At 37.3% G+C, this 12,678-nt stretch overlaps 2 protein-coding genes across 6 annotated transcripts in view; both read right to left on the reverse strand.

The window, feature by feature from the left end:
• The window catches only part of LOC127622385 (CYFIP-related Rac1 interactor A-like), a 44,625-nt gene extending 37,383 nt beyond the window's left edge, over positions 1 to 7,242 (reverse strand). For 3 of the 4 annotated variants that reach the window (XM_052096480.1, XM_052096475.1, XM_052096476.1), the window contains exon 1: positions 7,101 to 7,242. The gene's annotated coding sequence lies outside the window, so the exon portion shown is untranslated. The remainder of the gene's footprint in view (positions 1 to 7,100) is intronic. The other variant, XM_052096478.1, reaches the window with a different exon arrangement.
• Positions 7,243 to 8,731: 1,489 nt separating this feature from the next.
• On the reverse strand, positions 8,732 to 12,642 carry LOC127621743 (F-box only protein 16-like). 2 transcript variants are annotated; one of them, XM_052095454.1, is made up of 9 exons: positions 12,488 to 12,642; positions 12,191 to 12,275; positions 11,986 to 12,021; positions 11,588 to 11,794; positions 10,613 to 10,777; positions 10,245 to 10,489; positions 9,802 to 9,901; positions 9,326 to 9,554; positions 8,732 to 9,167 (listed from the first exon to the last, which is right to left on the reverse strand). In XM_052095454.1, the coding sequence occupies exons 2-9, from the start codon at positions 12,269 to 12,271 to the stop codon at positions 9,139 to 9,141; spliced, it is 1,092 nt and encodes a 363-aa protein (XP_051951414.1). In that variant the 5' UTR covers positions 12,272 to 12,275; positions 12,488 to 12,642; the 3' UTR covers positions 8,732 to 9,138. The 2 variants fall into 2 exon arrangements, with proteins under 2 accessions (XP_051951414.1, XP_051951413.1); XM_052095453.1 differs by having other exon boundaries at positions 12,191 to 12,319; positions 12,488 to 12,594.
• Between the last annotated feature and the right edge of the window lie 36 nt (positions 12,643 to 12,678).

Raw genomic sequence — 12,678 nt, forward strand, 5'->3', positions numbered from 1 at the left:
GAAAATACCGTGTCAGGCAGGCTACACAAATATTGATCTTGACATTGTTAGCTTCTTGTCTTTTTTTTACATGTCTTACACTGTACATTTAAATTAAAATATTTTATGTTGTAGGCTACAAGAAAATAGCCTTTATTAATTAATTATTAGTAGTTGTAGTATCTCAGAAAATCTTGCTCATTGTCACATAGCTCTTGTATACACTGAAGCGGCAGTTTAAGATAAACCCAGACCAGCGAACGTCAAATAACTTTTGTCTGGTTAATACTTTTAAAGAAAAATTTCCTTGGCCATAAATCCATAATGTCAAATCAAATGAAAGAAACAAGGTGAATATGAATAACACACATTTATTAAAACATAGAAGAACAACAAATGAAACGGGAACAAAGAAAACGGGAACAACATTCAGACCGAAACTCGGCATTAACATTTCACTTATAATTAGCAGCACAATTAACTTCAGCACAGGCTACAAAATAAATTATGTGATTGAAATATTGTAAAGTGGTCATATGAACTACACAAATGAACGTTTAAAAAATAATGTGCAAAATCGAATAGCTCTGCAACGGATGGCCAAAAATGCGTAAAGAAGTCTAATATCTTTCACCATAGACCATGTTTACATTTCTATGTTTCTGGCCAGAAATACCAACATGTTCACTTTATCTGGTTTTAATAAGCTGCGGATTGGAGTAACTACACTATCCGCTGTGCTGAAGACCCGCTCTGATGGAGTACTGGTAGCACATATGCACAGATATTTCCGTGCTAATCTTGCCATGAACGGAAACCTTTTGTCGTTCGTTTTCCACCAAGTCAGCGGGTCCTCTTCCCCATCTGCCTCGACCTTTTGCTCATCAGTGAGTAAAATAACGAAATTATAGTTTTTAAGTGGAAAATAGTATTTATGTAAAGAGATATATTAAAATAAAAAGTGCACAACTCTTAAGTGAAAGCTAAAAAAAAAAAATGCTTCACGTGTCATGCAACCTACTGATAAAGCACCGACGAGTCATTAGTTGGGTTAGTAAAATAACGAAATTATAATTTTTCATATACTTTTTGAAAATTATATGAAATTATATATATTTTTTTACATATTGCCCAGCCCTATATTGGATCAACCCTATCAGCCACAACCAAAGATCATTTCTGACCCAAGTAAAAGCTGGATCTAGTTCCCTTTCCATAGGTATAAAAAGTTCAATGTGTATTTATTGTACACACTTCAGGCTGTATGATTTTTCTGTATGTGTTAAATCTCTCGCTTGCAATTTGCTTATGAACACACAACATTTAAGTTTTTAATAGAGCTCAGAGCTAAAAAGCATATTAAGATAGTAAATCCAAGCTAGGCCCCATCTGCATCAAGCTGAGGTATAACAGTCTCTGAAGTGTATTTCTGTTTGCACAATGGTAACTAAGGCTACATCTACATTAATCCGGATACATTTGAAAACGGCATTTTCGTTTAGAAACGCTCTCCGTCCACACTAGCATTTTCAAGCGTTTTCCAAAAGTTGCTCGTCCACACTGAAACGTACGAAAACGCTTAAATCATGTTATTGCGCATGCGGAAAATCCCCATTGCATGTACGGTCTAAAACGAAATTGTCCTCATGTTCCGTCGCCAAACACCAATTCTGAGTAAACTTCCCTTTGCTTTTGAAGAAACGCAATGTGATGGTTGTACAATAGGGCTGGGTGATATGGACAACATTTTTATCACGATAATCTTTTTCATATTGTTCGATATCGATATTTATCACGATATATTTACACATTGCACTTTTTAAAAAAATAAATAAATTCTAAACAGTCAAAATAGTCTCTAAAAAACTGCACAGGGGGTCCAGAGACGGTCAAATGATGATGCTGAATGTGGGTTCAGGGGTGTCCCGAGAGAAAATTTAGAAAACATTTTTTAAAAACATTTGTATATTATCATTAAAGTGAGAGCCTAGTCTACCAACTAGTAATTTTAGTCTTTCCTTATCCATTCCTGACATCTAATTAATTTTCACAAAATTAGAACCGAAATCAATTTGTTTATTATTAGAAGCTCGTAAAATGCTGATTAATAAAGATACATTTAGAAGGGAAAAACGTTATGTCTAAAAGGTGCTTTGAAACCACGTTAACTCATGTGGCGCTTCTTGTCTACACACATGCAGGGAAAAGAGCCGACGCATTCGGAGCGGGACAGGGTAGAAATGATGCATGTTTGGTGCCAGAGAACAATATTCAAGATTATAGCGAAGACAGATCAGAGCTGTTGTCCACATGACTGTTGTTCTGTCGTGCTCTTCACTAGAGACGATGAGAGGGTGCAACCGCTGTCATGAAGTCTTGTGGTGAGGATGGAATCAATCCGGTGTCTGACGTAACCTAATCGTTAGCAAGGCGGTAAGCATTAGCAAGTTCATCCAGTCTGACCCTACGTTACATTGGCCTGTTGTGAGCGAAGGAGTGTTTTCAATTAATTCCTATGAAAGCAGAGCGTCATGCTCGCAAGGTGGATCGTAGGATTGGCAGAGGTGCGGAACAAGCTCTCTCCTAGTGCTGTGAGCGCCTTTGAGCGGATTTCGTCCGACCCAGTGGAAACGCAGCCTGAGAAAGCCGAACTGCTTGTGTTTTAGCGACACTCATGAGAATCAGGCACAACAGTGCCGCTATGACACGGGTCGCCATCTTCATTGTTTTGGTTGGATAGATCACATGACTGCGTCACGTGACAACAAATACGTAATAATTTTCCGATATATCAATTTTCAATGTATCCACATTGAAGTGCGTTTTCAAAAAGCTCAGTTTTCGCAGACAAAAACACTGTTTCAGTGTGGACGGAAGGCAAAAACGGAGAGAAAAATATGCGTTTTCAAATGAAAACGTATTAGTGTGGACAAGGCATAAGCCAGATGATCCAAAACAAAGCCAGGTGGACAGATCTAATGTTTTTTCGCAAATAAAATAGAATGGCTGCAATTTCACAACATACACAACCAGACACTCATTAATCAGCACATCAGAATCAGTCTATTATGAATGACCTGCACTGTCATTATGACATATTTTATAATAAAATACAAATTGTAGAAATGCATTGCATCCAAAATTTGGAATTGCAGATAAATAGAGAAGTAGACACAGCATCTAAACTGATCAACATAAAATATTGAAAACTGTGATTGGCCAATACATGAGTGGACTAATCCAATCACACTTAGAAAACCATGGACAGCTAAAACAATGGAGGGTGCATCCTGTTTACCCTGCAACACTTGCACTGCATTGAACAGTCAAACGGCCTCTGTGGATTAACAAGCGATTTTATGCATGCCCTGTTGCCAGCTGGATGAGGCAGCAGAGGCCTTTTGGATGACACACAATGTATTTACACGCTGTTAAAACACTGCACATTCACTACAATCTTTGCACTCCCTTTTGTGATCCTTCACATGCTCTGCCACCACACTCAGCATGGCATGAAACGCCTATAAAAGCCTAGAAAAAAGGCAAAGACTAATCAATTATTCAACGCTAGCCAGCACTGAAGGCCTTGAAAATCAATGTAACACGTGCAGTTCTCCTTAAAATATTCCATGTATGCTGATGAGCAGTTCTACAAAAATGTCAACCGTACCATGGAAAAAAAAAAAACGTTTTAAGCAATGCCACAAAACACCTTTTAAATTAATCATTTCGATTTCGATTTGATTTTAATGTAATTTCGTGCAGTAATTTTTATATGGCATAGTTTGTCCACCTTACATGAGGGAGCACCATTTCTAAAACAATATTTTCAAACAGACATATTTTATAATTGCAATAGGGGGATTGAAGGATTATTTATTTTCACTTTGTTAACAAAAAACATTTTCCAGAGAGACAAGGAATTATCTAAAAAATATGCACACTTATAGGGCTGAAACGATTAGTCGACGTTATAGTAATCCATGCAACACTTCTGTAAACAACAAACATGGCATCCGAGAAAGACTTTGCTAGCGGAGAGACAGCAAAGTGGGCGCATTTACTTGCACGATTAACCGAAAGTGAAGCACTGCCAGCTTGTGATGCAAATGGCTTGCTTGTGCTGCACGGGTCTGTTGTGTATACTAATGTCTTTTACATTTATACATTTTTGTTTGGTCTCCCATTCAGTTCATGAAAACACGCTGCGTGATCATGAGGAAGGATTACATAAAGATGTGGATTGGAATACAGGTGCGGAATTTATATACATAAAACAGTCTACACCTCTCATGCCATTGCTGCCATCTCAGTAATTAGAGGTATTCAAGGGTCCACCCTAATCAGAGGACCCGAGACCCCACCAGGGACCTGAACGGGTTCGGTTCAATGTTTTATATGGTCGGCCGGGTCCGGGTCGGGTCCCATTCTATTGCTGTGGTTCCCGGGTCTATTTAACATTATGTGTACTACCAGAGTCGATCTGAGAAGACCCGACTGTGATCAGCACTGATGATGATGATGCTGTGTGTGTGTGTGTTGTAACATTGTAAAATTAGGATGAGAAAGTGTGGGCCGGGACATAAGATCCACAACGAACTGAGTGACGTCAGAGGCAGAGCGGAGTTAAAGCACACAATAGCAAATTAGCATTGCTAACATTAGCAGCAGTGGCAATGAATGAGCAATCTTTATTATATTTCAAAAGGGCAAGCAGTCTACGTTATCTTATGCGAGATACAAAAAAACTGCAAAGCTGATTCTAAACAAATCATGTTTGTCATCTGTCAACGTGACAGCAAGTGGACTTCAGAAGCTGAAATAATGAGTGGATTAGCTATGCTGTTTTAATCACCAAGAGAGGAATCACAGAAAATCTGGATGTATTTTACCAACTTTCTTGGCAAGGAGGATTGATTATATGCGTCACGGCCAGGCACAGGGGAGAGAGCTACTAACGTTACATTAGGTAAAACACAAAGTCTTGCTTTCACAACTTGTAAATTCATTTGTTAATAGCAATCAGCTTTGAAATCGGTGTCGATCAGGTCTCTCTCTCCCAGGATATGAATGTTTGGACCCATGAAGACCTCTACCAGTGATTACCCATCCACGTGCCATAGATTGCTGACACTTGCATAAGATGTTAAAAGAAATTATATATTTTGTTATATTTAATTAAAATTCAAAATATACATTAACTACAGCAAAACCAGTGTGACACATGTGGACATCTTTTAATGAAATTTCACAGAAAATTTCATAAAAAGATGTCTTCACATGTATCACACTGATTTGCTGTAGTTAATGTATATTTTGAAATGTCAAAGAATTTCTACATTCTATTATTTATTTATTTTTAAAAGAGGCATATTTAATTGTAACTTTTATATTTGTCAGTTATCATGCCAAAAATATCAATCTTTTTACACATATGAACAGAAAAGAACATATAAATGACTTGGAATATATTTTTTAATGAAAACCATCGGTTTATGTATGATTTAGAAGCTTGAATTCCACCGGGTCAGAATTGACCCACAAATGCAGATTCCAAACAAAATACGAGGGTTAAAACAAAGCAGCTATAATAAGATCTGTACAAAAAGACATTTAGGTGTCTTGTTTTCAGTTTTGCAGGGGTAATATACAGTATAGAGCTGAGAGGAAGTACTAACCCAGAAAATTAGACTATTATCAATCTCCAGGTGCTTCTGCTCTTTTCTAACCACAATGGAATCTTTGTCAGGATGGGAGACTGGTCAAACCACTCTGAAATAAGACCCTTATCCTTTCAAAAGATATCATGCAAAAAAGCATACCCAAAGGCTCAACCACTAGGCAGAGGACTGCAGCTGTCACCGGCTGTCTGGCAACAGGCAGCATTTCAAAACTGATCTGAGAAAACAATAAATCTACAAACCCTCTGGCTGGCCAGAGAAGCATGCTGAAAAAATGGGTCATTGAAGTAGCAAGAAGCGAAATATCCCAAGTTACCATTTGGCAACTTGTCAAAATCACTCCAAACTATGGGGATGTCCACGCTGATGTCATCCTCTACAGTCCCTGAACAGGATCCAATGGGTAGGATTTTTGCTCTCCATTAGTAAAGTGTCAGTGAAGAAACAGCTGTTGTGGCCAGAAGACAATAACAACTTTAAGCTTCCCTTTGCCATTTTGACACTTTGACACAAAAGAAAACATTTCTTGAACAATGTTCTTGCTTGCATTTAAGGCAAAAAATACATTTTAAAAGTCCATGAACAAAGCATGACTAGAATGCAGGTATTTTGACAAACTAAGCCAACAATGCTTTGAAAGTAATTTCAAGTAAAGCTACCAAACATTTAACAGACTATTTTCGTCAAAACTAACCTGGTAATGATGATACTGGGTAAAGCAGGATTTGAGCAAATCTCTAGTTCATGTGCCAACTGAACTAAGGCATAAAACTTGTGATGATAAATCACCCAATGAAAAATCACCTGAATAAGTCATTACTTTGAGATATTTTACCAATTACACGAGGAAACAACTCCACACGCAGTACGTTATATTGGATCAACGTCAGTTTAAAAATAAAAAAGCCAGCAAGCGGATAAAACCCGTTGGTAGTAAATATGTTGCTCGCACGAGACAGCTAACTGACAACTCAATTTAACCGACAGTGGGGGGGCTTCATTGTAAAATATTAGTTCGTTCGTAAACCAGACAACTGAATGAAGTACACACATTTTATATAACTACATAACGAATCTGCAACAATATTAATGCAAGTTAGAACTTCTAAAATTATCATATTAATTATCACTAATAATGGACAACAACTGAATCTTGAGTACTACTAACGTCTCTCTAGTTTATATATAAAATATTATATTAAATTTACAGAAACAAGAAAATTTATAGAACTTAACAACGAAATCAATATGAAAAAATATGACTGAAACAACGCTAAGACCTAGAAGGACTTCCTACCGAGACATCACAGAGAGCTACAGCGCTAGCTACAGCAGTCTTGTGGCTCACGCGCTGACTTTCACAAGAGTTCGGGGAAATACATAATTTTTCCAATTGCTTGAAAAAGAAGGCAGACACAAAGGAAGATATATTACACTTACCAATAATTTCCGCAAATACAGTTTTTCCAAGGGATCTGCTTCTGTCAAAGTCCACCAACTCAGCCCTGAGAGAGCTCCGCCTTCTACTCTCCTACTTCAGTTGCATTCAAGTAAAGTGAGTGTATTACATATTTCAACAGGAGAGTCAGCAGCGTGAACACAGCGACAGGCGCACCGATCCAAAATGGCGGTTTGAGAAACAGATTTTCATAATTAAGGGCTTATTCCATTTACGACGTGACAGACTTTACACACACACACACACACACATATATATATATATATATATATATATATATACAGACAGAAGTTTTTGTACAATTATTAAGACAATTATGTTTACCTTGATAAACAGCTATTTTTTATTTTGTTCTGTTAATAAACATGGGCGTGTAACAGAGTGCAACAGTGTGGTTCCGGAAGTAAAAATCCCATTATAATTTTTTTTCCATAAACTAATTTTTCAATGATAACCTTACCAGCAGAGCAAGCTTCACCAATCAGAGAACCACGGCCAACATAGCCCAAGAAATGTGCCTCATAGCGACCGCCCACTCTTATGACACACTGTGAATGACTTAATGTCAGCGTCTCTTCACCCTTATACTACTTATATGTACTTATCGGAATATTTTGCAATAAATGTAAAATATATTGTGTCTGTTCTTATTATCAACAACCTAAAATCAATAGTTTTATATATTCCCATAATTTTATATTCAATGACATCATTCGCAATGCTTCATGCCATTGTATTCCATGCCCTCATTAAAGACGGTAAGTACAAAGTCTTTTAGCTGTGTCTTTTTGTCTGATTTTCAAATAAATTTTTGCCTCAAAACAATTTGTAATGTTGTGATTCACCTCAGAGCTGGTTGCTTTGGTTCATGGCTTCAAATTCTTTTATGAAAAGCCTATGTAAAAAATGAATGGGGAAAAATGCTTCCGGAACCCAGTCGGCTGAAAAAGTGAGCGTGTCGGTCACTGTTGCTCTCTATTGCGGATGGTGTGCACACACAGCTCCAATCTTGGTCAGATAAGATAAGGCCTTATTCAGACTCATAACAATTAAAAAAGGAATGATTTGCCTGATGGTTCATGATGGTGCTAATGATTAAATTGAGTTGACAATTAAGTAATTGAGTCAAATACATTGCCATCCACCAAAATGCATGATAAATAAATTAAATTAAACTTCCAATAGCAACCCAACTGTAAAGATTTGCAAAAGAAAATTGGTCCCGACTACTCATAAAGGTCAGTGAAAATTAAGTAAACTAATACATTTGTAATTTTCATATATTTAAATTTGACATAAATGTATTTTGTCATTGGCCCTGCGATGGACTGGCGACCTGTCCAGGGTGTCCCCCGCCTTTCGCCCAATGTTAGCTGGGATAGGCTCCAGCCCCCAGCGACCCTGTACACAGGATAAGCGGTTGACGATGGATGGATGGATGGATGGTATTTTGTCATATACCGTAATTTGTTGCAAACAAATGTTAGAACACATTTTACTAGATGAAATTAGCAGTTTCCAGGACAAAGACAAAGTTCTAAGTTTTGAAACTTATAAACAGTGTATATCTGAGAAAATCGGGAAAGCAAGCTGATCATTCTTCAAATAATTCAACAATTAATTTTAATCATTAATTCACCAAGTTAATAAAACAGAAAAACTACAACAATAGTAGCTCATATGTCCTACTCACTAGTGGGAGACATACTGAGCAAAAGGGGACATCTAGTGGCCTTTAAATAATACAAGGGATTCAGGGGGAAAAGGAAACACAGAGGAAGAAATCATGACATAGTTATGCAAATACATAATAAACAATAACTATTTTACTATGTTTGTGTACTATTAATTTATTTTTTACAATAAATAAAATATTTTTTTATTTTTTATTTTTTTGTGCTGCAATCACTTAATCATTTAGTAATAATTTAATTGTGAAGTTGTTCGTTTTGCTATTCCAACATCCTCCAGAAGGTGGCCTTGTGTATCCAGTTTAGATCACTGATATGTTGGTGTCCTTCATGGTTGTCCTTCAAAAAGAGACACAGCTGAAACAAAGTAATGTTTATTAGACCAGATAATCTAACAAATTGTATTACACTCAATAGTTTCATTTAAATGCAAATATTCAATTATTTCCCCATAGGCCCAGACACTATTTGACATCCTTGGTCAGATTGACTTGATTGACACAAAAGCAACTTACTTGGTGTGCTTCGATGGGATCTCATTGATGCACGGTGCCCCTCCTTACTCAGTCTGGGCACTGAAGGCCTTACTGGACCCGGACGTATCCCTGCATTCCTTTGGGAGGTCTGGGCAAGTCTCTTTATGGAGTCCATGTTTCCCGAAAGCGCTTCTAAACTCTTTGTTGCCCATTGTGGCCTGTTATGTCTTTGCTTACCTGCTGTACTGAGATCCAAGGACAAAAACATCTGGAAAGTACACAAATGAAAGCCTTAATTTCTAACTTCATTTATTCTATGTCTGTTTTCTTCTCCTAGCAACACAGTGCCCTCCTTTCCCTCTGGGCAGCACATGTCTGTGATATTCCATGTACTGTACAGTCTGTTTAGTATGCATGATGCCTCTTGATTATGTAGTCTCTAGAGAATTCTTTGCATGCTTCTGCTGATTTGTATGAGAATCAACAGAGCAGTCACATGACAATTACTGGCTTACCAAAGATTTGGCCTTGCGCAGCTTGTATGTTGTGTGAGATGGTTCTTTTTTTGAATTTTCTTGTCTTGTTGTATTGGAATTAAATCTTCCCTTTATGAGTCTGCAGAGAAAAAGATGGCTTTGGATTTTGTGCAGTAGTTGAGCTAAACATTATTAAATGGTCACACAGACACATTTACCTGTGCAAACAGATGTTTACCTACAATATAAATATAGTTAATAGAATTTGATAACACTATATTTAATATATGGGAGGAATTATTTATTATTATTTATTCTTTTTATTAGTAGAGCAGAATACCTAATAGTGGGTCGCATCCAGTTTTATGATGTTTTTATTTTACCTCACTAAAGAAATCCACTCAAATACAGTATATATGTATCTATGTGTATGCATGTTGGATAAAATAAGTCAAATTGATTAATTGAAGCCATTGACTTACTCTTTACTTGCTTGCTCAGCTGGGTCGAGGTTATCCAAATAGTTAAAGCGTATCGTGTCAGTGGGATGCCTGTCCGAATCTCTCCACGGCAGAATTGCTTTGGCTGATTTCACAAAGCTATTCCCATCTTTACTCTTCCCATTCTGACTTGAGAGGATTAACTTCCCAGTCACAGGAAGTGACCCCTCCATTTCACTGCCAATTACTTTCACCTCAGGGATAATGAAAAACTCCTTTGTAGGCATCTAATCAAAAACAGTGATATGTGACAGAACAAAACACCAACTACAGATTGTGACTTAGGGTAACACTGACACCAAAAACATTAAGGTTTACCTTGACCCAAACTTTTAATAGCATCGTCTTACCTTGGGCCTGCTAATATGAAGCTCCTGCACTGTCTCTGTATACTGCCTCTTCCATACACCTTGCTCAAATGGTGTGGGAGAAAAAGTTATGCACCATCCTAGTTTCAGACATTTAGGCATCCAGAGCTGGTCAAGCTCCACAAGGTTTTTCCAATGCCAACTCACCTGCAATTAAAGAAAAACTAGTACTTTGACATAATTATACATATGCATGGCATAGGCCTACATGCTGCTTGTACAATTTACTTAATTAAAATGAACTTACCAAGCAACACAATTCTAAAAATTGTCACAGCTTGATTTCATTGCGTGAACATTGATGAAACGGCAGAGGATTTCCATTTCCCTGCATGCTTTGCATGGGATTTCATAGGAAGAGTAAATGTTAAAATTAAGTGTTATATTACATGTTTATGTGCAAGATGAATATAAAGGGGGATACTTGTTGGTGTTTAATGTTTTGTTATGTTGACATTTAGAAGAGTTTCTGTTATGTTACTATTAGTGAGTGCAGCTTGAGTTAACTATGAAGACAAGTAGATGTCGCACACAAAACTGATTGCTTACTTTTTTAGCAAATGCTGTGCTAGCCATAGCATAGTTACTAAACCACACTCTGTAGTGCTTCCAACCAGCATGTATTTAGCATGATAACTTTAACTTTCATTAGTTAGTACATAGAAAAATTAAGAGATTTATTTGAGGTACACTGACACATCTAATTTTGTTGGGTTTACCCAGTTCAACTAGGTTCTTTCAAAGTGTTTGTGTTGAGATTATATAGTCATTTTAAGTAAAGAAAACTAATTTCAAACATGGAACAACGATTGAATCAAGTTCAGCAAAAGAACAATTTTTTGTGCATGCAGAATACTGCATTTAATGCATGCCATTGAAACTCACTTGGATCCTGCAATGCTAATAATGATTACTAATTTATTGGTGAATTTATCAATGTTCATGTGTTACACATACCTGTGCACACCTACATAGGCTTCGGGGGTCCAGGAAGGAAAATATATAAAGGGATATGACCCTGGGAAGGGCACTAGTAAAGTCTAGAGCTTCTTCTGGAACCAAGTTGCTCAGAGTCTGTCTGAGATATTTCAGTTGGCTAACCGAACATCTGGAGAAAAAGTCTTGCAGCACCTGTTTCCGCTGGCTATCTGTCCACTTCTCAAACTAGGGCAGAGAATGAGAGAAATTGAGCTACCATCAAGACCAACAGGAAATTGTGAATCAAAGCAAATGAAAGAGGAGAAATAAGAGACAAATGTGCAGTCATGATTAATCATGACAATCTGCACATGTTAAGATTAGGATGTCAATACAAATACCAAGAGAAGTTTATTTGGAGAAACTGTCCACCTTACCCACTTTCCAATCAGATTTCTTCTCTCTTCGAAAACCTGCATGAATTAATGCACATAATTCGCCTTCGCTAATATTTATGTTACTGTTATTGAAAACTATAAAAACTTGAACTCTATGTTATCCCATTGAAACTGCAATTATTAGATGGTAAACAAAGGAAAAGACCACATACAATATTGTTTTCATAGTGACTGGTGCACATACATGAACATTGGAGAGATGATGATTTAGAGGTGTCCAGGTACTTAGTGTGGTCTGCATTTTAGAGCTGGGAGCTTGGGGCATCTTTCTAAAAAGTTCAGACATTTAAGACTCAGCTCCATCAAATCATACCTGTGTAAAACTCAACCGCATTAGGTACCACAAAATCAAGATCACCAACATTAACGGTCTGACAAACAGATGTGCAGTGATTTCCACACTTGCAACAATACAATGAAACATATACACAGTATAAGCACATTACAGTAGGTAATTTCAAATTGGAAACAACAAAATTACCATCTGCGGCCAGGCCAAATCGAATAATCATGATTGTTCTCGTCGCACGACCATTTCTTGCTCCTGCTGATACGTAATTGATGGTTCTGGTGACTTCCTAAAGCACAGTTTACCAGTCTCCATAGCAATCACACTCCCTCCTCACTCTGTCCCGCCTCTTTCCAAATACGCCGCCCCTCGTTCCTGGCAAC

Source organism: Xyrauchen texanus, chromosome 28 (genome assembly GCF_025860055.1).
Source record: "Xyrauchen texanus isolate HMW12.3.18 chromosome 28, RBS_HiC_50CHRs, whole genome shotgun sequence".
NCBI lineage: Eukaryota > Metazoa > Chordata > Actinopteri > Cypriniformes > Catostomidae > Xyrauchen > Xyrauchen texanus.